This window comes from Thalia democratica, chromosome 2, assembly GCF_965202585.1.
Source record: "Thalia democratica chromosome 2, ktThaDemo2.hap1.1, whole genome shotgun sequence".
In the NCBI taxonomy this organism is placed as follows: domain Eukaryota; kingdom Metazoa; phylum Chordata; class Thaliacea; order Salpida; family Salpidae; genus Thalia; species Thalia democratica.
Genome location: NC_139166.1, coordinates 77,397,638 through 77,419,604, shown reverse-complemented (window position 1 = coordinate 77,419,604; position 21,967 = coordinate 77,397,638). Strand labels below are relative to the sequence as shown.

General features: G+C 25.6%; 3 protein-coding genes across 4 annotated transcripts; all 3 read left to right on the top strand.

Moving 5' to 3' along the window:
- Positions 1-4,125: 4,125 nt before the first annotated feature.
- On the top strand, positions 4,126-5,455 carry LOC145829214 (uncharacterized). 2 transcript variants are annotated; one of them, XM_082936949.1, is made up of 3 exons: positions 4,126-4,477; positions 4,585-4,722; positions 4,982-5,455. In XM_082936949.1, the coding sequence occupies exons 1-3, from the start codon at positions 4,198-4,200 to the stop codon at positions 5,314-5,316; spliced, it is 753 nt and encodes a 250-aa protein (XP_082793075.1). In that variant the 5' UTR covers positions 4,126-4,197; the 3' UTR covers positions 5,317-5,455. The 2 variants fall into 2 exon arrangements, with proteins under 2 accessions (XP_082793075.1, XP_082793076.1); XM_082936950.1 differs by having other exon boundaries at positions 4,127-4,471.
- Positions 5,456-6,124: 669 nt separating this feature from the next.
- LOC145828968 (uncharacterized) lies at positions 6,125-12,728 on the top strand. Its single transcript, XM_082936713.1, has 4 exons — positions 6,125-6,143; positions 11,452-11,694; positions 11,780-11,917; positions 12,178-12,728. The coding sequence occupies exons 1-4, from the start codon at positions 6,125-6,127 to the stop codon at positions 12,303-12,305; spliced, it is 528 nt and encodes a 175-aa protein (XP_082792839.1). The 3' UTR covers positions 12,306-12,728.
- A 3,901-nt stretch (positions 12,729-16,629) lies between these two features.
- On the top strand, positions 16,630-17,969 carry LOC145850009 (uncharacterized). Its single transcript, XM_082955144.1, has 3 exons — positions 16,630-16,956; positions 17,065-17,202; positions 17,452-17,969. Exons 1-3 carry the CDS (start codon positions 16,678-16,680, stop codon positions 17,470-17,472), a joined length of 438 nt encoding a protein of 145 aa, XP_082811270.1. The 5' UTR covers positions 16,630-16,677; the 3' UTR covers positions 17,473-17,969.
- Positions 17,970-21,967: the final 3,998 nt, after the last annotated feature.

Below are 21,967 nucleotides of genomic sequence, written 5' to 3'. Positions count from 1 at the left end.
AACATACTTACTCTATAATTATTTCAAAAATGTATTTTCAAAAACCTATAAAACCAGTTCAACATAACCCAGTTGAAAAGTATATCTGCATATCATTTTATAATACATGTAAAAACAATCTTTTTATAAAGTTTTCAAACAATTTTTTGACTATTTTAAACAGTTAAGATGTTTTCGTGTTTAACTAAAACAAAACGTCTTTGGCAAAATTTCAGTCGAATTCATAAAAGACAAACGGTGTTATAACTTTTTTATGGTACTTATTTGACAATATTTAATAAATCATATTCTTCTCAACAGACCCACTGGACGGGTACGATCTGGTTTGCAGCACGGAGGAAATGATAGCCCACGGTACAGCCGAATGTATGGAGGACCCCGACAAGTTCAGAGTAACTTGCAAGTACACCTGTGATGATGGTAAGAACATTGTGTACTTGAAATAGTTATCTGACATATAGAATTTTTTTAAGTTTTAAACAAATTAAGATCAAATATTTTAAACAAACAATGCATAGCAAAAAGGTAAAAGCTAAGTAGCTGTCTTAAATTTTTGACACTTTTTTTACTTCATACATTTTACTTCACTGGTATCTTTTTTTATGCAGTTAATATAAAAATGACAGTAAGCTAAAAAAACTAACTGTCAATTATATAAATAAATAATACTTTTAAGTCTAGATTTTATTTACATCTTCGCAGGATACATTCTCCAGGGGAATAGCGAAAGTTTGTGCCTGGCAACGCCTTACCCTAACGACCACATGAAACCCTATTGCGCCCACAAGTCCCTTGTTTACTACAACCACACCGGAAATAACCATGGCAACCACACCGGAAATCACCATGGAAATGAAACTGTAAATCACCATGGAAATGAAACCGGAAACAGCACGGACAATAGCGATCATAGTTTAATGAAACGAGATGTTTTAGGTATTTGTTAATTTTTTTTTTGTAAGTTTTTAAGTTTAAAAAAAAAACATATTTCTTTAAATTCTCAACATGTTCTGTGTATTGTTTGTTTAAATTACTAACGCCAAAAGTAAAACAGTTCTTATAGCTAGTTTTTATACATACTGAGTTTTTGATTTTTTTTTCTCACATAAATAATTGTTTTAGCATAATGTTTTTGAGAACTAACAACAATCAACTAAACTTATATGCAGATCGCTACTGTCAAGAACCGACATCTCCCTCCAACGGAAGTAAAATTTGCCAATCTTTAAGTTTCATCGAAGGAAGTATCTGCGAGTTCACTTGCGATGAAGGTTTATGTTTTTGTTATTGTATACAGTTGTAAGTTATTTTAAAATATATTTGGCAACTAACTTTTATAAAGACTATCTAGTACCTTTTTTTGTAAAAAACAAGTACTAGTTAGTGGACTACTTAAAGTAATTAGTTTTCATTGATCAAAATAAGACGTAAAATAATAAAATTATTGTTTTTTTTTCTATTCTATACGTTTATACATTTTTTTTTCATGTGCCTACTAATTAAAGATGATAAACGGAATATCATGAACAGTTACATAACAACTTGAGCTCATACGCTCTTATAAAATTATTAAGGGACAATACATCAATAAATTAAAACAATCGAAATTTAAAATGTCAGAAATGTAATTCGCATTGCACCCTTTAAAAACATAAATTAATTGTGTAACAGTAATAAAATTTAATTAGTAAATTATGTTCAACAGGATATTATTTGTACGGAGAGTCAACAATTGCATGCGTTGAAAAATCTCAAAACAACGTTGGTTGGAGTTATCCAGTTCCAGTGTGCGTACTTTATTAAAATTATTTACCAAAAATTTAATCTTTTTTAAGACTTTATCACATTCTACTATAATAAGCTTTCTCTTGTTTTTGGTGTTAGTTTCATTAACTTTTTTTTTTACTTAATCATAATGTAACGACTGATTTGTATTTTACTTACGTTTACTTTCTGAACATGTTACTTTTTAATATTTTAATACTTTAAACGAAATTTGTTTAGACTAGCACATATATGTACTTATTGTGTTTAAGTATAATATCGCTTTGACATTTTTTTATAACGTTTACTTTGACAAAGCTTTTCAAGATGTTTATTTCTATTTTACTTTACTGTTGCTTTTCTTACTTATTCAAATAAATTACTTTGCTTTTTAAATAAAAAAGTAGTTTAATGTGCATTTTAAAACTTAAGAAAACAATATCTCCTGTTTATTAAACTTGATTAAATAAAAAAAACAAATAAAATGATTGCTCTATTTTCAAAGATATTTAAAAGTTTGAAAACATTGACGTTTAGCTTATCTTGGTTGGATAAAAATTATTAGTTTTAGATATTTTAGAAATTATTAAAACTAAAGTTTAGCAATTACTAACTATTTACATAAAAACTTGTATATGTTTTACAATGAATTTTTTTACAAACATCCAAAACGTTACTGTTATATTGAACATCATAAAAAAACTAAGAAATTTCAAAGTTGTGGACAAACTTAAGTTTAAACTTAATGAATGGTAATGCACTTCAGATGTTTATATTTTGATGACATAAACTTTTAAACATTTCCAAAAACTCTTTAAAACTGAATTAGAAAGTTCTATTATAATAAATTTACCATGTTTCTAAATCTGTTCAAAAATATATAAAAATGGTTGATAAAAATTATTTTTTATTTTTTATTATTTATAACTTTTATATTTTATAGAAATTCGCTTATATTAAAATATATCAATTTAGTATGTAGTGACAATGGTCATTTTGTTAAAACAATGTCTTAATCAGATTTGATATAAAGTAAACTAAGTTTAGTTTACCTTTATATTCAATTAATTAATAATCTTTGGTATAGCTTGATAACATAAGTTTTAAAGCTGATTTTTTGCATGATTTAACGATATTAGTCGAAAAAATACAAAAGTTTAAGTAAGATTTCGGAAGCAAACATAATTCTTAATAATTTTTTATATGGATCTAATACTAACCAAAAAATTAAAGATAATTTTGACCGATAGTTCTATATATTTCTTTTGTTTCAAATTAGTTCTAACCCAACTTAAAAAAATGAAAAAGGATTCAGTTGTTAACAAACAGTTATATTTTAGGTGATTAAACTTAGAAGTTAGTACAATTAAATTAGAATAAAATTGCATATTATACATTCAAGTAAAAAAAAGTTACACTTTTACAACAATTGCAACGAAAAACACTATAAAAATAAAAAATATTTTAGCGGGAAATTTGAGCTCTTTTAAACGTTCGTTTTTTGAGTTACGTAATGATACGTTTAATACGTTCTGCCTTTCTATGATAAACATTACAGCTATAACGAGTTGTGATAGATTTAAACAGGTACAAGCTAATGTTTTTATTTACTTATTTCTATCTATTAAAACTATAAAAATTTAATTTTTATCATAAGTTTAGTCCTATTTTTTGACAGGACATTAAACTGTGTCCGTGTTGTGCGGCTCGAAAGCCAAAAGGTTTTTTTCGTAAACCTGATCCTTGGTACAAATTTTCGAGCGCTTTTTTTGTCGTTCAATAAAAAGTATAGTATTAAATAAAAAAATATTTAAATTGGATATTGCTTGTTTAGTTATTAGTGCAACATTTTAAAACCGCTTTTCTAAAAAGATGTAGGTTCGTTTATATCTAGTGTGGAAAAAAAATATTTTCAATTCAATATCATACCAGATTTCGTATTTATTCCGAACGAAAAATTAGTAGTTTAAACTAAAAGTAATAAACTATCTACTAATAAAAGAACACTGTTTTTTAAAAATGTTAGTTTTATCAAGTATCCCAAATGACGTAAAAAGCGTTACTGTAAAAACAATTGTAAAACTGTTCAGTCATTTAATGATAATAAAAGCGATGAAATAGTTAAATTGTGATTAAATGTAATATACATTTAAGTTTATAACTAACTACATCATTATCACATATTAATTTGCTGTTGACCAATCAATAATTAACTTATAAAATTGTTGTTTTATAAATGACGTCAAACTAATGTAAGTGCTTTTAACAGTTTATTTAGTTATTAACACGCAGAATAATATTTAACAATACAACTAATGTTTATTTAGCACAAAGCTGAGAGTATATAAGAGCCTCCTTCTCAGTTAGTTGTATAAAACAATCTAGCTTACAATTAGTAGCACTTAAAATATTAATTATTTTTTAAGTATAATAATGAGCATCAAACTTACTTTCGTATTTGGACTTTTATTGGCTTCAGGTTGGGTTCAAGAAAGCTTATCGAAACCTGAACAAGTATCAGAAGCTGAACAAGTTTCAGAACTTGAAAAAGTTGCAGAATCTGAAAAAGTCACAGAACCTGTTAAAGAAGCCTCCGTCAAAGCAAAAGCTGAAGTTGGTTTGGTTGATTCGATAGAAGAAGATGACAGTTTGAATAAAAACATTGATGAAAATGTTGAAAATACTGAAAATGACGTAAAAGCATCAGGTAAAGGTAACACTTAATGTTTATATTGTAAATTTATCTAAACTATTTTATAAAAATGTTTTATTAATTTTACATTAAAATACTATCAAATAAATAATATATATTTCAAACAGCAAAAGCCTCAGCAAGCTTTAGTTTCAATTATGGTAAATTTCTCGCTAAAATGTTCGAATCTATTCAAAAAAACAAAGAAAACAACAACGAAGGAGAAAGTAATAAGGAAGAGAAAGTTAACAACGCCGAAAGCATAGGTTAATTTTTATTTAGATAACAAAAAAAAATTAAAGTTAATTTAATTGCAGTTATAGTAAATTAAAAGTTTAAACCTTAACACAGTCGGTTAGCTTATTATATGTTTCCATAAAAACTTTGTAACGGTTTTCTTTTCAATCAGTGAAATATATATATATATATATTGGTTAGACGCTTACTTGATTAATATTAAAAGCGAGTAACTATCATTTTAATCTAAGTTCAAACTGTTCGGTTAAAACAAACGCATATATGCAGAAAACCAGGAAGAACAGATGAAGTCACCGTTTAGAGTTCATGCGAGCGCTTCTGCATCTGCGAGCTCTTCTTTTTACTACAAATTTGGTGAAAAAGAAGAGAAAAAAGAAAACGAAGCTCAAGAAGAACCGCAAGAAATTGTTGAAGAAAATGAACAGCCGTCTGAAGAAGGTGCAGAAGTTCAAGAACACTGTAACCAGCAAAACAGTGAAGATAAAGAACCATCAGTGTTAGAACCATCAACTGATGAACCATTAGATGATGAACCATTAGTTGATGAACCATTAGTTGATGAACAAGAAGCGAATGAACAACAAGTAACAAATGCTGATTAAGTTGAACAATAGTTTAATTTATTACTATTGTGATTTTCTATGAGATTTCGTATTCGACATTACTTCAGCTTAAAGTTGTAGCTGCCTTACTTTTTTTTACGCTCTCTTCTATTTTTAAAAAATACAAAATTTTCAAAAACTTGCATTTTGTTTTAATAATTCAGAATATACTTAAATTTCAATAGATAGTATTTTAGAGTATTATGTGTTATCAAAAAAAGGTAGTGTTCTTGTTGTTTAAATTAGTAATATGTACTACTTAAAATATTATAACATATACTAAATTAAATTTTTTTATAAATTATGTTATTGCAATTTTGACTTAAGAAGAGGATTTTCATAGCAAAATCTAATAGTGAAGAAGAAAATTTGTGTTTATTCCAATAAACAAGTTAGCTTTGATTGTAAAAACCACACGAGCATTTAACCTTTTATATTGCATTAAATTCATTTAAAAGGACTCGATGTAATCGATATAATTTAATAGTCTATGGCAGCTAGACGTCTTTTTTGAAAAATATTTTGAAGTACAAAGAATAACATAACTGTCTATTTATGAATTAATTTAGAACCTTTTTGCAAATAAAATTTCTGCCCTTGTAAGTCAATATTATTTTGCATCTTTTCATACCTTGACAAAAATTAATCTTTATTTGAAAAATTTTTAACGTTTTAGTGCAATATTGTTAAGTCAAATTTTATTAAAAAAAACTTTGATTGTAGAATTTATTGTTCTTGGTACATACTTTTTATGGTAGCAAACAAAATTAAAAATGAGCGTAACGAATATTTATAAAACTGGTTTATTATGACGTACAACATCAAAAGTTTTTCCTCTTCAAGATAATTGTTAGAATAAGAGGAACCGACAGCATTTTAAAATATTTTAGTCAATTTTCTTAGAAGAAATTTGCTTGCGGGCTTTATTTGTAGTAAAAGCCTTCTGCAGGTCACAGTTATTTAAAATAGTTGTAATAATCAACATAAAAATACTTTTCTAAACTGTAAATTTGATAAACTACTAACAATAAAGTGTTAGTCATTACTATTTATCTCACAAGAGACCGATTATAAGTTTAAAGTACAAAAAAAACATTATCTTTTCAGAAAAAAAAGTTTGTTGCTGAAAAGTAGATCGCAGTCCGCAGACTAAGAAGTTGTGGACCGCATATGGCCCACTGGCCCAAGATTACCAATCCGTGTGTCAGAGCATGCTTAATACAAAGTTAAGTAAACGTTTAAGTGAACCATAAAAAATGTTATTACGGTCAAAAAATCGTTAAAACATAAAAATAACATTATCGAAACCAAAGTTGTAATTAAAACAAGTTAAGATAATTTCTATTTTGAACAGATTTTAGTTTAAAAGTAGTACAGCAAAACAAAAAAATGTTTAGTCAACGTTTAAGTAGATTTTGAATCTCAATTAAAACTGCTAAACCTAAAAATTGCCAAAAGTTTAGTCAGTGTCCCTGAAAAGGAAAGTGGAAAAGTTTTTCAAGGTCTAGACTTGTTGCGTTCATAGTTTTTATTGTTTGCATGTACACATAAACAAATATTCTGTTAAAATTTTTGAATTGTCACTAGTCGGTTTATCAACATTTTTATTGTTTTATGAAGTCATAATATAATTATTTAAAGCAGAATAAAATTTAGTAATTTACCTTTGTGTATTTACTAAATCAGTAAAAAAATTTAAAAAAAGACTGATTAAACGTTATAAATAACTAGTCAAAACGTTTTCTAAAGCGTTTTGCTAATAAACGTTTTAGTACGTATATCTAAATAATCAAAACTTTTACACACTATAGACGAACTTAAATTTATAATTAGTATTAAGTAATCAATACTTAATTTTATGAAATGTTTTATATCAGTCAAACTTCTAATTTTAAGCATAACTTTTATCTTCGCATGCTGAAAATTTTATTAACAAACTGTTGATATAACTCTAAAAAAAGTTTTAAGTTAGAGGTTAGTATATTATTGTACTAAAAGTTTTTAAAAAGTTTAAGCCAACTGTTCTAGACTTGTATGGGAAAAAATATTTATCATATTTGTAACTTCAAATAATACTTTAATGAAAAAAAAAATATTTTAAAGCCAAATAAACATAAGTTTTATATTTTGCTATTTGTGCATTTACAAATTTACAGCTGTAAATATGTAATTAAGTTGTTAATGAATTTATATTATCAAATTGACAATTTTATCATAACTTTTACTCTGACAAAGCTTTCCAAAAACTTCTTTTTAGTTTTACTTTGCTTTTCTTCCTCATTTAATATAATTTTTTTTTTATTGCTATTTGAATAAAACTTTTTTTCAATATGTGATTTTAAATTTAAGAAAACTTGATTTGCCGTTTATTAAACTTATTAAAAAAAATCAAAAAAAATGTTTTTTTATTTTCTAAAGATATTTAATATTTCAAAAATGTTGTCTTTTAGTTTATTTTTAAGTTAATAATTTCTAGTCTTTTTAGGGATTATTTAAATAAGAGTTTAGAAATTAATAATTTTTTACATAAATCTTGGTATATGTATAACAACAAGTTTTTGTATGAAAATCTAAAATTTTACTGTTATATTGAGCATATAAAAAAAAATAATGAAATTTCAAAGTTGTGGATAAACTTAAGTTTGAACTTATTGAAAGGTTATACTTAAAGATATTTATATTTTCAAGACATAAATTTAAAGATTCTAATAAACTAAATTAGACAGTTCTGTTATAAATAGTTTATTAGGTTTTTTAAAACTATTTAGAAAAATATCAAAATAGTTGCTTAAACTCATTTAATATTGTTATTATCTTTAATTTTTTCCATGTTATAAAAAATTACTTTTATTTAAATATATCAAATAATTTTATTTTTTTGACAATGGTCATTTTATTTAAAAAAATTTTAGTCAGACTTTATATAGAGTAAACTAAGTTTAGTGTACCTTTATATTACAGTTTACAGTAACCTCTCGCATCTTTACGCACTCTCGTTTAGTTACGCACTTTAGAAATCTAAAAAATTTAAAAGTATAATTTTTTATCTTTTTAATAGTGCACAGATTAGGTTAATTGTATTATTATTATGAAGTTTATCCTTATGAGTGCAAAGGTCAAATTTTAAAAAGTTGTAGCGACATAAACAGTTTTTATTAAACATTTTTCTTATATTTTATATTTTTTTGTTCATAAGAATAAATTCATTACAGCATCAAGTGCATATTTTCTTAAAAGGCTATAGAAACAAATTTTAATATAGACACCACACCGTTTCTTTAATGTAAACAAATGCGTAATTATTAATTGAATTTGCAAAATAGAATAGAATACAAACGTTAAGTTTTAACTAAGTAACATATAAATAAAGATAAAATCTGCTTATTTTTAAAATTAGTAAAATCTTTTCTGAAAATATTATTTTTTTATATAAATTTAAATCCTTTTTTTATAATATGTATAGTTTTTTTTTTCATATTAATAAATAAAGTAAACAAGTTGTTAAAACTGGGAAAGTCCACAGTCTGCTTTTAACTAGAAGCTATAAAAAAACAGTTATTATAGTACAGTAACCTCTCGCTTATTTACGCACATTGTGTCCACAGAAAAAGTACGTAAAGATACGAGAGATCGTAAAGATACGAGAGGTACCAAATATACTTACTATATTGGTTGTTTTTTGATATCGCTTCTAGTTAAAAGCAGACTGGGGACTTTCCCACTTTTAACAATTCTTTATTTATAAATATGAAACAAAAGATAAAACTATACATATGTTAAAAAAAAAAGAATTTAAATTCATATAAAATAATAACACTTATATAAAAATTTTACAAATTGTAATAAAAGTATATTTTATCTTTAACTTTACTTTTATGCGATTTATTTGATACTTAACATTTATATTCTATTCTACTTAGCGAATTCAATTTATAGTTAAGCATTTGTTTACAATTAAAAAATGAATATTACAATTTGTTTCTATAGCCTTTTACAAAAATATGCATTTGGTGCTGTAATGGATTTCTTTTTTTGAACAAAAATATATAAAATATAAGAAATATGTCCATTTAATCTCTTATTGTTAAGAAAATTTCTGATATACTTAGATATAACTAAATTTTATCATTTATTCAAGGAGCATAAGTTTACAAAGTCTAAAGATATATAGAAATGAGTTAGCATTTAAAAACATATTTTAAATTAAAAGTATACAATAAACTTAGTTTTTGCAATATTGAAAAAATATTAAAAAATTTGTTTTTTGAATTTTTTAGAATTCTAAAATGCGAACTAAACGAGAGTGCGTAACGTCACGAGTACGTAAAGATGCGAGAGGTTACTGTAAGTATATTTGGTACCTCTCGTATCTTTACGATCTCTTGTATCTTTACGCATTTTTTCTGTGGACACAATGTGCGTAAATAAGTGAGAGGTTACTGTATTAATAATCTTTTGTATAGCTTGGTAAGATTAGTATTATTATTGATTTTTTGCATGATTTAAAGACAATAAACGTAAAAATACAAACGTTGAAGTAAGATAAATTACTTTCAATAAAGTTTTGGTAACTACTACCTATCAAACTAGAACACGATTATAAGTTTTAAAAATAAAAAAACATTTTGTCTTTTCAAAAAGACATGTTTGTTGCTAAGTAGATAGCAGGCCGCATACTTATGCATAGTGGACTGCATATGACCCACTGGCAAAAGAAGCTAATAGTTTGAGAAGCTTATAGTTTTCTATCTTAATAGTTCTCTAATAGAAGCTAAGAAGAATATAGTTCTTAATAATTTGCTTATATAAAACTAAAACTATCAAAAAAATCAAAAATAGTTTTGCTAGTAGTTCTATATTTTTCTTTAATTTTAACTTAATTTTAAGCGAACCTATCCAAAATAATAAAATAATCAGTTGTTAACAAACAGTTTTATTGTACGCGAACAAACTTAGAAATTACTACAATTTACTTAGAATAAAAACAGCATACAATATGTTCAATTAAGAGCTAGTCTTGTATAATAATTTTTTTTTAAATAGTACGAAGTTATTAAAACTTTTAATATTGAATTTAAGCATTTTCATACACACTTGTCTCCCATATTACGTATTAAAGCTCTTCAATTATAAATTATTTTGATTGATTTACAGCAAATGAAGCTACTGTCTTCATCAATTTAATACTACCGTTTGAAACAATTTAAATTTTGTTTTATTCAAACATTAAAGTATAAGATAAAACAAATTTCAAAGTAATTTTATTGATTTAAATCGATTGAAGCTACTGTCTTAATTAATTTAATTCTACTTGTTAAAAGTACTTAAGTTTGCTTTTTTGTCACAGAATAAAGTACTAAAAACACAGTACTAAATTATAAACACAGTCTTAATAATTATATTATTTATTTAGTAAACAGTCCGACACATTCAAACAGCTTTTTTTTTTTGAAAACATGTTCGTATACTAATATCTAGGGCTAAATAAACATTTTTTGAAACATATTTCATTACGATTCAATATCATACCAGCTTTCATAATTATTCCAAACAAATAGTTCGAAATAAATAACTAAATGTTATTAGTTCTTTAGTCCAAAACTAAAAGTAACAAACTATCTACTAATAAAAGAACACTGTTTTTAACAAATGTTAGTTTTATTAAGTATCGCAATTGACGTAAAAAGCATTACTGTAAAAACAACTTTAAAGTTGTTCAGTCATTTAATGATAATAAAAGTGATGAAATAGTTAAATTGTGACTAAGTGTCATGTTTATTTAAGTTTAAAACTAACTAAATCATTATCACATATTAATTTGCTGTTGACCAATTAATAGTTAACTTATAAAAATGTTGTTTTATAAATGACGTCAAACTAATATAAGTGCTTTAAACTGTTTATTTAGTTAGTAACACGCAGAATAATATTTCACAATACAACTAAACTTGTTTATTTAGCACGAAGCTAAGAGTATATAAGAATTTGCTTTTTAGTACACTGTATAAAATGCTCTAGCTTACAGATAAAAATATACACTCAAACATTAAAACATTAAAAATTATAAAACCATAAAAATGAGCATAAAACTTACTTTTGTTTTTGGACTTTTATTGGCTTCAGGTTAAACTCAAGAAAATATATCGAAACCTGAACAAGTATCAGAAGCTGAAAAAGTTTTGGAACCTGAAAAAGTTTCAGAAACTGAAAGAGTCACAGAACCTACTAAAGAAGCTTTTGTCGAAACGAAAGCTGAAGTTGATTTGGGTGATTTAAAAGTGGAAGATGACAGTTTGAATAAAAACATTGATGAAAATGTTGAAAATACTGAAAATGACGTAAAAGCATCAGGTAAAGATAAAACTTGGAATTTATATTGTAAATTTTTCTTAACTAGTTTATAAATAAAGTTTTAATAATTTTATGTTGAAATATTGTTAAATAAATAAATTTCTTTTAACAGCAAAAGCCTCAGCAAGCTTTAGCTTCAATTTTGGTGAATTTCTCGCTAAATTGTTTCAATCTGTTCAACAAAACAAAGAAAACAACAACGAAGGAGAAAGTAATGAGGAAGAGAAAGTTAACAACGCCGAAAGCAAAGGTTAATTTTGATTTAAATAACAAAAAAAATGTTAAAGTTAATTTAATTGCAGTTATAGTAGATTAAAAGTTTAAACCTTAACACAGTCGGTTAGCTTATTATATGTTTCCATTAAGACTTTATAACGGTTTTCTTTTCAATCAGTGAAATATATATATATATATATTGGTTAGACGCTTACTTGATTAATATTAAAAGTTAGTAACTATCATTTTAATCTAAGTTCAAACTGTTCGGTTAAAACAAACGCACATATGCAGAAAACCAGGAAGAAAAGATGAAGTCACCGTTTAGAGTTCATGCGATCGCCTCTGCCTCTGCAACTTCTTCTTTTTACTACAAGTTTGGTGAAAAAGAAGAGAAAAATGACAACGAAGCTCAAGAATAACCGCAAGAAAGTGTTGAAGAAAATGAACAACCTTTAGAAGAAGGTGCTGAAGTTCAAGAACACTGTAACCAGCAAAACAGTGAAGATAAAAGCCATTAGATGGTGAACCATTAGTTGATAAACAAGAAGTGAATGTACAACAAGTAACAGATGCTGATGAAGCTAAACAATAGTTTAATTTATTACTAATGTGATTTTCTATGACGTTTCGTATTCGACACTACTTCAGCTTAAAATTGTAGCTGTCTTACTTTTTTTAACGCTCTTCTATTTTTTAATAATACAAAGTTTTCAAAAACTTGCATCTTGTTTTAATAAATTAGAATATACTAAATTTCAAAAAATAATGTTTTAGGAGTATTATGTGTTATCATAAAAATATAGTGCTTTTGTTGTTTAAATTAGTAATACTACTTAAAAATATCATAACACATACTAAATAAATTTATAAAATAAAGTATGTTATTGCAATTTTGACTTAAGAAATGTATTTTCTTAGCATAATCTAATAGTAAAGTAGAAAACTTGTGTTGATTCCAATAAACTTAATATCTTCTATCGTAAAAACCACACGAGCATTTATCCTTTTTTATTGCATCAAATTCACTTAAAAGGACTCGATGTAATCGATATAATTTAATAATATATAGCAGAAAAACGTATTTTTTCAAAATTATTTTGAATTACAAAGAAATACATAACTATTTATTTATTAAAACGTCTATGCATAGAAAATAGCTGTCATTATAATTCAATAATATTTTACAACTTTCCATAAATATTTTCATCTATTCAAAATAAACTAAAAGCCAATATTATCGAAATATTAAACATCTTAAGAAAAGAGTAAACATTTTATTAGTTTTTTTTTTCTCAGTTAAAAAAACGGAAAATAACGTTTTTGGTATTTAAAAACACATAATTGAAAACAAATAAATTTTCAGTTGAAAAATTAGTAACGCTTTAGTGCAATATTGTTAAGTCAAATTTTATTAAAAAAACATTGATTGTAAAATTTATTGTTCTGTATACATACTTTTTAAGGTAAAGATGTACGTAACGAATGTTAAAACTGGTTAATTATGACGTACAACCTCAAAGGTTTTATTTCTGAAGACAATTTTTAGAATAAAACGAATCGACAGCATTTTAAAATATTTGAGTCAATTTTCTTACAAGAAATTTGCTTGCGGGCTTTATTTGTAGTAAAAACCTTCTGCAGGTCACAGTTATTTAAAATAGTTGTAGCAATCAACATAAAATACTTTTCTAAACTGTAAATTTGATAAACTACTAACAATAAAGTGTTAGTCATTACTATTTATCTCACAAGAGACCGATTATAAGTTTAAAGTACAAAAAAAACATTATCTTTTCAAAAAAAAAAGTTTGTTGCTGAAAAGTAGATCGCAGGCCGCAGACTAAGAAGTTGTGGACCGCATGTGGCCCACTGGACTAAGATTGCCAATCCCTGTGTCAGAGCATGCTTAATACAAAGTTAAGTAAACGTTTAAGTAAACCACGAAAAAACGTTTTTACGGGCAAAAATCGTTCAAACATGAAGATAATATTATCGAAACCATCTACTTTAAATTATTTTTAGTTTAAAAGTACTACAACAAAATAACAAAGTGTTTAGTCAACGTGTAAGCAGATTTTGGATCTAAAATAAAACTGCTAAACCTTTAAAATGGGCAAAAACTTTAGCTTGTGTCCCTGAAAGGAAACTGGAAAAATTTTTCAATGGCTAGAGTGTTGCTTTCGTAGCTTACATTGTCTACATGTGCATTTAAACTTGTATTCTGTGTAAACTTTTAAGTTCTTTAGTCGGTTTAACATTTTTTTTTATTGTTTTATGAAGTTATAGTTATTTAAAGCAGAATAAAATTGAGTAATTGGCCTTTATGTATTTACTGAATCATATAAATTTTAACAAACAGCATTTAACGTTATACATAAATAGAAAAATTATATATAAAATATAATGTATAAATATAGTGTATAATATAGAAATTATACACTTTTTATAAAGCGTTTTGCTAATAAACGTTTTAGTATTTATATCTAAATAATCAAAACTTTTACACACTACAAACAAATTTAAATTTATAATTAGTATTAAGTAATCTATACTTAATTTTATGGAATGTTTTATATCAGTCAAACTTCTAATTTTTATTGTAACTTTTATCTGCACATGCTGAAAATTTTATTAACAAACTGTTGATATAATTCTAAAAAAAGTTTTAAATTAAGGGGTTAGTATATTAAGGTACAAAAAGTTTATAAAAATTTAAGCCAATTATTTTAGCCTTGTATAGAAAAAAAAATATTTATCATATTTGCAACTTCAAATAGTACTTTAATGAAAAAAGTTTTTATTTTAAAGCCAAATAAACTTCATATTTTTGCTATTTGTTTCCAACTGTAAATATATAACAAAATTATAGATAAATTTATATCTTCACTTTGACAATTTTATTATAACTTTTACTCTGACAAACTATTTTTACTTTGCTTTTCTTCCTCATTTAAAAAAGATTTTTTTTTCGCCTTTTGAATAAAAATATTTTTTTTATGTTTTTTTTAATTTAAGAAAATTTTGTTTGCCGTTTATTAAACATAACAAAAAAAAAACTAATAAAAAGATTACTATTTTTCTAAAGATGTTTGATATTTCGAAAATATTGTCTTTTAATTTATTTTCAAGTTGTAAATCATTAGTTTTAGATGTTTTTAGGGACTATTGAAATTAGAATTTAGCAATTACTAATTATTTACATAAAATTTTGTATATGTATAACAACAAGATTTTGTACGAAAATCTAAAACGTTACTGTTATATTGAGCATATGAAAAAAAAAAATGAAATTTCAAAGTTGTTGATAAACTGTAGTTTGAACTTGATAAAATGTAATGTACTTAAAGATGTTTACATTTTGATGACATAAACTTAAAGACTCTAAAAACTAAATTAGACAGTTCTATTTCAATTAGTTTAACAGGTTTTTTAAAACTATTTAGAAAAATATCAAAATAGTTGCTAAAACTCGTTTAATATTGTTATTATCTATAACTTTTTGCATGTTATAAAAAATTACTTTTGCTTAAATATATTAAAAAATTTTTTTTTTACGGTTTCAACGTTCGTTTTAATTTAAAACTTTTTAGTTGGACTTTATATAGAGTAAATTAAGTTTAGTGTACCTTTATATTACAGTTTATTAATATTTTTTAGTAAAGTTTGGTAAGATTAGTTTTATTATTGATATTTTTGCATGATTTAAATGTAATAAACATAAAAATACAAACGTTGAAGTTAGATTTGAGAAGCAAATATAGTTCTTAGTAACTTGCTTATACAGAAATAATACTATCAAAATAATCAAAAACAATATTCTGTTCATAGTTTTATATCTTTCTTTTATTATAATTTAATTTTATACAGATTATTACGATTAATTTAGAATAAAAACAGCACACAATATGTTCAATTAACTAGAAGCTTGTCTTGAACAATAGTTTCATTTTTAACAGACAATAAAAAAGTACTACGAAGTTATTGGAACTTTTAATATTACGTTTTTACACTCTTATACACACTTGTATTCTATATTACGTTATAGAGTCTTTTAATTTTAAAATATTTTGATTGATTTAAAGCGATTGAAGTTTTAGGTAGTTTGATTCTACCCGTTTGAAATTATTTTTTTTATCACAGAATAAAGTATTAAATTGAAACACAGTCTTAGTAATAAAATTTATTTATTTATTTTATTCACGTTCAAGCAGATTTGTTAACAAAATGTACATATACTAATATCTAGTGTTTAATAAACATTTCATTACGGTTCAGTATCATACAAGCTTTCGTATTTATTCCGGTCGAAAAATTAGTAGTTTAAACTAATAGTAACAAACTGTCTACTAATAAAAGAACATTCTGTTTTTAACAAATGTTAGTTTTATTAAGTATCGAAATTGACGTAAAAAGCGTTACTGTAAAAACAACTTCAAAGCTGTTCAGACATTTGATAATAAATAAAAGTGATGAAATAGTTAAATTTTGATTAAAAGTAATATACATTTAAGTTTATAACTCACTACATCATTATCACATATTAATTTGCTGTTGACCAATCAATAATTAACTTATAAAATTGTTGTTTTATAAATGACGTCAAACTAATATAAGTGCTTTTAACAGTTTATTTAGTTATTAACACGCAGAATAATATTTAACAATACAACTAATGTTTATTTAGCACAAAGCTGAGAGTATATAAGAGCCTCCTTCTCAGTTAGTTGTATAAAACAATCTAGCTTACAATTAGTAGCACTTAAAATATTATTTTTTTTTTTAAGTATAATAATGAGCATCAAACTTACTTTCGTATTTGGACTTTTATTGGCTTCAGGTTGGGTTCAAGAAAGCTTATCGAAACCTGAACAAGTATCAGAAGCTGAACAAGTTTCAGAACTTGCAAAAATTGCAGAATCTGAAAAAGTCACAGAACCTGCTAAAGAAGCCTCCGTCGAAGCAAATACTGAAGTTGGTTTGGTTGATTCGATAGAAGAAGATGACAGTTTAAATAAAAACATTGATGAAAATGTTGAAAATACTGAAAATGACGTAAAGCATCAAAAAAAGGTAACACTTGATGTTTATATTGTAAATTATTCTAAACTATTTTATAAAAAAAGTTTTATTAATTTTACATTAAAATGCTATTATATAAATTATATATATTTCAAACAGCAAAAGCCTCAGCAAGCTTTAGTTTCAATTTTGGTGAATTTCTCGCTAAATTGTTCCAATCTGTTCAACAAAACAAAGAAAACAACAACGAAGGAGAAAGTAATGAGGGAAATGAAGTTAATAACGCAGAAAGCAAAGGTTAATTTTGATTTAGATAACAAAAAAATATTAAAGTTAATTTAATTGCAGTTATAGTAAATTAAAAGTTTAAACCTTAACACAGTCGGTTAGTTTATTATATGTTTCCATAAAAACTTTTGTATGTTTTTCTTTTTAAATTAAGGAAAAAAAAATATATAATGATTAGACGATTACTTGGTTAATATTAAAATTAATTACCATATCAATTAAAGTTCAAACTGTACTAATGCAAACGCAAATATACAGAAAACCAGGAAGAACATATGAAATTACCGTTTAGAGTTCACGCGAGCTCCTCTGCCTCTGCGAGCTCTTCTTATTACTACAAGTTTGGTGAAAAGGAAGAGAAAAATAAAAACGACGTTCAAGAAGAACCGCAAGAAAGTGTTGAAGAAATGAACAACCTTTAGAAGAAAGTGCTGAAGTTCAAGAACACTGTAACCAGCAAAACAGTAAAGATAAAGAACCATTAGATGGTGAACCATTAGCTGATGAACCATTAGATGATGAACAATTAGTTGATGAACCATTAGTTGATGAGCCATTAGTTGATGAACAGTTAGTTGATGAACCATTAGTTGATGAACAAGAAGTGAATGTACAACAAGTAACAAAAGCTGATGAAGTTGAACAATAGTTTAATTTATTACTAATGTGATTTTCTATGACATTTCGTATTCGACACTACTTCAGCTTAAAGTTGTAGCTGCCTTACATTTTTTTACGCTCTCTTCTATTTTTTAAAAATACAAAGTTTTCAAAAACTTGCGTCTTGTTTTAATAATTTAGAATATACTAAAATTTCAATAGATAGTATTTTAGAGTGTTATGTGTTATCAAAAAAAGGTAGTGTTCTTGTTGTTTGAATTAGTAATACTATTTAAAATATTATAACATATATTAAATTAAATTATATTATAAATTATGTTATTGCAATTTTGACTTAAGAAGAGGATTTTCAAAGCATAATCTAATAGTGAAGTAGAAAATTTGTGTTTATTCCAATAAACATGTTAGCTTTGATAGTAAAAACCACACGAGCATTTACCCTTTTATATTGCACAATGGACTCGAAGTAATCGATATAATTTAATAGTCTTTGGCAGCTAGACGTCTTTTTTGAAAAATATTTTGAAGTACAAAGAATTACATAACTGTCTATTTATTAGAACCTTTTTGCAAATAAAATTTCTGTCCTTGTAAGTCAATATTATTTTGCATCTTTTCATACCTTGACAAAAATAAATCTTTATTTGAAAAATTTTTAACGTTTTAGTGCAATATTGTTAAGTCAAGTTTTATTAAAAAAACTTTGATTGTAGAATTTATTGTTATGGGTACATACTTTATTAGGTAGCAAACAAAATTAAAAATGAGCGTAACGAATGTTTATAAAACTGGTTTATTATGACGTACATCATCAAAAGTTTTTTCTCTTCAAGATAATTGATAGAATAAGAAGAATCGACAGCATTTTAAAATATTTGAGTCAATTTTCTTTAAAGAAACTTGCTTGCGGGCTTTATTTGTAGTAAAAACTTTCTGCAGGTCACAGATATTTAAAATAGTTGTAGCAATCAACATCAAAATATTTTTTTACATTGTAAATTTGATAAACTACTAACATTAAAGTGTTATTCATTACTATTTATCTCACAAGAGACCGATTATAAGTTTAAAGTACAAATTTTTTTTTTCTTTTCAATAAAAGTAGATCGCAGGCCGCAGACTAAGAAGTTGTGGACCGCATGTGGCCCACTGGCCTAAGATTGCCGATCCCTGTGTCAGAGCATGCTTAATACAAAGTTAAGTAAACGTTTAAGTGAACCATAAAAAATGTTATTACGGGCAAAAACCGTTCAAACATGAAGATAATATTATCGATACCATCTACTTTAAATGTGTTTTAGTTTAAAAGTACTACAACAAAATAACAAAGTGTTTAGTCAACGTGTAAGCAGATTTTGGATCTAAAATAAAATTGCTTAACCTTTAAAATGGGCAAAAACTTTAGCTTGTGTCCCTGAAAGGAAAATGAAAAAATTTTTCAATGGCTAGAGTGTTGCTTTCGTAGTTTACATTGTCTAGATAAACATTTAAACCAGGGTTTCCCAAAGTGGGCGATATCGCCCCCCTGGGGGCGATTTTAGTAAGTCGGGGGGGGGATAATTTGTAAGGGGGCGAAAGGGTGGGCGATAACTAGTAAGGGGGCGAAAAGGGGGCGATTTTTAAATTTAGGGCTGTCATAAAATTTTTACTTTATATCTTGATATTTTACTTATTTTAGCTTGCTATTTAAATATTTGACCCTGAGGTAAAACTTAAATGAAAAAGTATATTTTGTTTTTGTAAAATATAGAAAAAAATTGAAGTGCTTATGACTCCTACTTTTAAGTACATTTCATATTTTCATTCATATATTTTCTTATATAACAATTACATAGATCATCGACGATCGAAATCCCTCTCACCATTTTAAAACCTGACATATATGTTATTTGGGATCATAAATGGTTTGTAAAAATCTATGTTATCTATTATTAACTATCACATCATGATATATTCAATTTGTTTTTGATAAGTCACTAAGTTAGACTAAGAAACAAAACTAAACAGGGTTGCCAATTTACCTAGAAACCTAAAAAACCTGGAATTTGACAATTTAGGCAACAAAAAATCTGAAATTTTTATCAATTTAAACATACTAAGTAGTAAAGTTTCGATTTGACACTAAAAAACTATTATTTAAATAAAAACATAGATCCCTTCGTGGCAGATCTTTTTGAAGTAAATGATTTACAGAAAACCTTCTTAGACTTATAAACAGACCTTGAACTTAAAATAAATTTTTCCAAAGAATGATATAAAAGCTTTTGGACTCAACAAAAACTAAGGCAAAAGTATCAAATTATTTGAGAGGAATTTAGATTATTGTTTATAGCTTTTCCGTCTAGCTATGTTATTGAGAAAGCTTTCAGTTTAGTTTAGTTATCAACATCTTGAGCGAAAGATCTAATCTAGATATTTGTAAAGGAGGTGACTTGAGGCTTTATTTTACAAATTGAGAGTCAGATTAGAAAAACATGAAAGCATTTATGAACCACATCCTTCACACTATATTAGACTTCAGTAGCAGACACTGTTTTATGAAAGTTTTTTCTATTTTATCTGATCTTTTAAAATCTTTTTTTACTTAACCTTGTTGATAATTAATGTTTTGAAATACGCTTGCAATTTGATTTTCAGTTCACAATAGATTTTCTAGATCACAATAATTCTAAATCATTTTATAACAATTTTGTTCGAGTTTTTTAATATTCTTATATGTTATTTTATTAAATTAGGCAGCCCGCAATTACATTTTTTTAACGAGTTAAAACTAAAAAAGATTTTTTAGTAAATATGAACTGCTGACTAAAAAAGTTGTCCACCACTAACCTAAAAGTTTCATTAGTTTCAAAACAATTCATATTTAAACAAAATTGATTACAGATTACACGAGGCTTTTTAATAATTAAGTATTTTAATACACTTTACTTGCCTTTAAAGAGAATAACTGTAAATTAATTTCTTAAGCCCTGTAAACTACTTTGAACACAGCCTAAAAGTGCGTTCTTAAGAAGTACCACACTAAATTACATTTCGAACACAACTTTTTTGGCTTAAGAGTTTGTACTGAAGAGAAAAACATCTTTGTAAAATCGTGGGGGGGCGATTTTTTTCAAATTTCTGAAAAGGGGGCGATTAAGTAAATGAGTTTGGGAAACCCTGATTTAAACTTACATTCTGTTTAAACTTCTAATTTTCTTTAGTCGGTATAACATTTTTTTTATTGTTTTAAGAAGTTATAGTTACGAGAGTAGCTACGGAGAGTCAATAGTAATATGCGTTGGAAAATCAATAAACAACGTTGGTTGGAGTTATCTTGTTCCAGTATACGTACTTTATTAAAATACTTGACTAAAAATAAAAACTGGCTCATTTTTTAAGCACTTTATCATATACTACTATAATAAGCTTTCTCTTGTTTTTGGTGTTAGTTTCATTTAATTTTTTTTTAATTAATCATAATCTAACATTTTTTTTTGTATTTTACATACGTTTTCTATCTGAAAATAATTACTTTTCGCTATTTTAATACTTTAAACCAGGGTTTCCCAAACTCATTTACCTAATCGCCCCCTTTTCAGAAATTTGAAAAAAAATCGCCCCCCACGACTTTACAAAGAAGTTTTTCTCTTCAGTACAAACTCTTAAGCCAAAAAAGTTGTGTTCGAAATGTAATTTAGTGTGGTACTTCTTAAGAACGCACTTTTAGGCTGTGTTCAAAGTAGTTTACAGGGCTTGAGAAATTAATTTACAGTTATTCTCTTTAAAGCCAAGTAAAGTGTATTAAAATACTTAATTATTAAAAAGCCTCGTGTAATCTGTAATCAATTTTGTTTAAATATGAATTGTTTTGAAACTAATGAAACTTTTAGGTTAGTGGTGGACAACTTTTGTAGTCAGCAGTTCATATTTACTAAAAAATCTTTTTTAGTTTCAACTCGTTAAAAAAATGTAATTGCGGGCTGCCTAATTTAATAAAATAACATATAAGAATATTAAAAAACTCGAACAAAATTGTTATAAAATGATTTAGAATTATTGTGATCTAGAAAATCTATTGTGAACTGAAAATCAAATTGCAAGCGTATTTCAAAACATTAATTATCAAAAAATTAAATTTATCTGTTTTGCACAAGTAGTTTTCAAGTTACTT

Excerpts from the sequence above, each read along its gene's own strand:
- LOC145850009 (XM_082955144.1), top strand. The coding sequence starts at position 16,678 with ATGAGCATCAAACTTACTTTCGTATTTGGACTTTTATTGGCTTCAGGT. Across the intron at positions 16,957-17,064 it reads ACGTAAAGCATCAAAAAAAG|CAAAAGCCTCAGCAAGCTTT; the intron begins GTAACACTTGAT and ends TATTTCAAACAG. Across the intron at positions 17,203-17,451 it reads TAATAACGCAGAAAGCAAAG|AAAACCAGGAAGAACATATG; the intron begins GTTAATTTTGAT and ends GCAAATATACAG.
- LOC145828968 (XM_082936713.1), top strand. Across the intron at positions 11,695-11,779 it reads TAAAACTTGGAATTTATATT|CAAAAGCCTCAGCAAGCTTT; the intron begins GTAAATTTTTCT and ends TTCTTTTAACAG. Across the intron at positions 11,918-12,177 it reads TAACAACGCCGAAAGCAAAG|AAAACCAGGAAGAAAAGATG; the intron begins GTTAATTTTGAT and ends GCACATATGCAG.
- LOC145829214 (XM_082936949.1), top strand. The coding sequence starts at position 4,198 with ATGAGCATCAAACTTACTTTCGTATTTGGACTTTTATTGGCTTCAGGT. Across the intron at positions 4,478-4,584 it reads CGTAAAAGCATCAGGTAAAG|CAAAAGCCTCAGCAAGCTTT; the intron begins GTAACACTTAAT and ends TATTTCAAACAG. Across the intron at positions 4,723-4,981 it reads TAACAACGCCGAAAGCATAG|AAAACCAGGAAGAACAGATG; the intron begins GTTAATTTTTAT and ends GCATATATGCAG.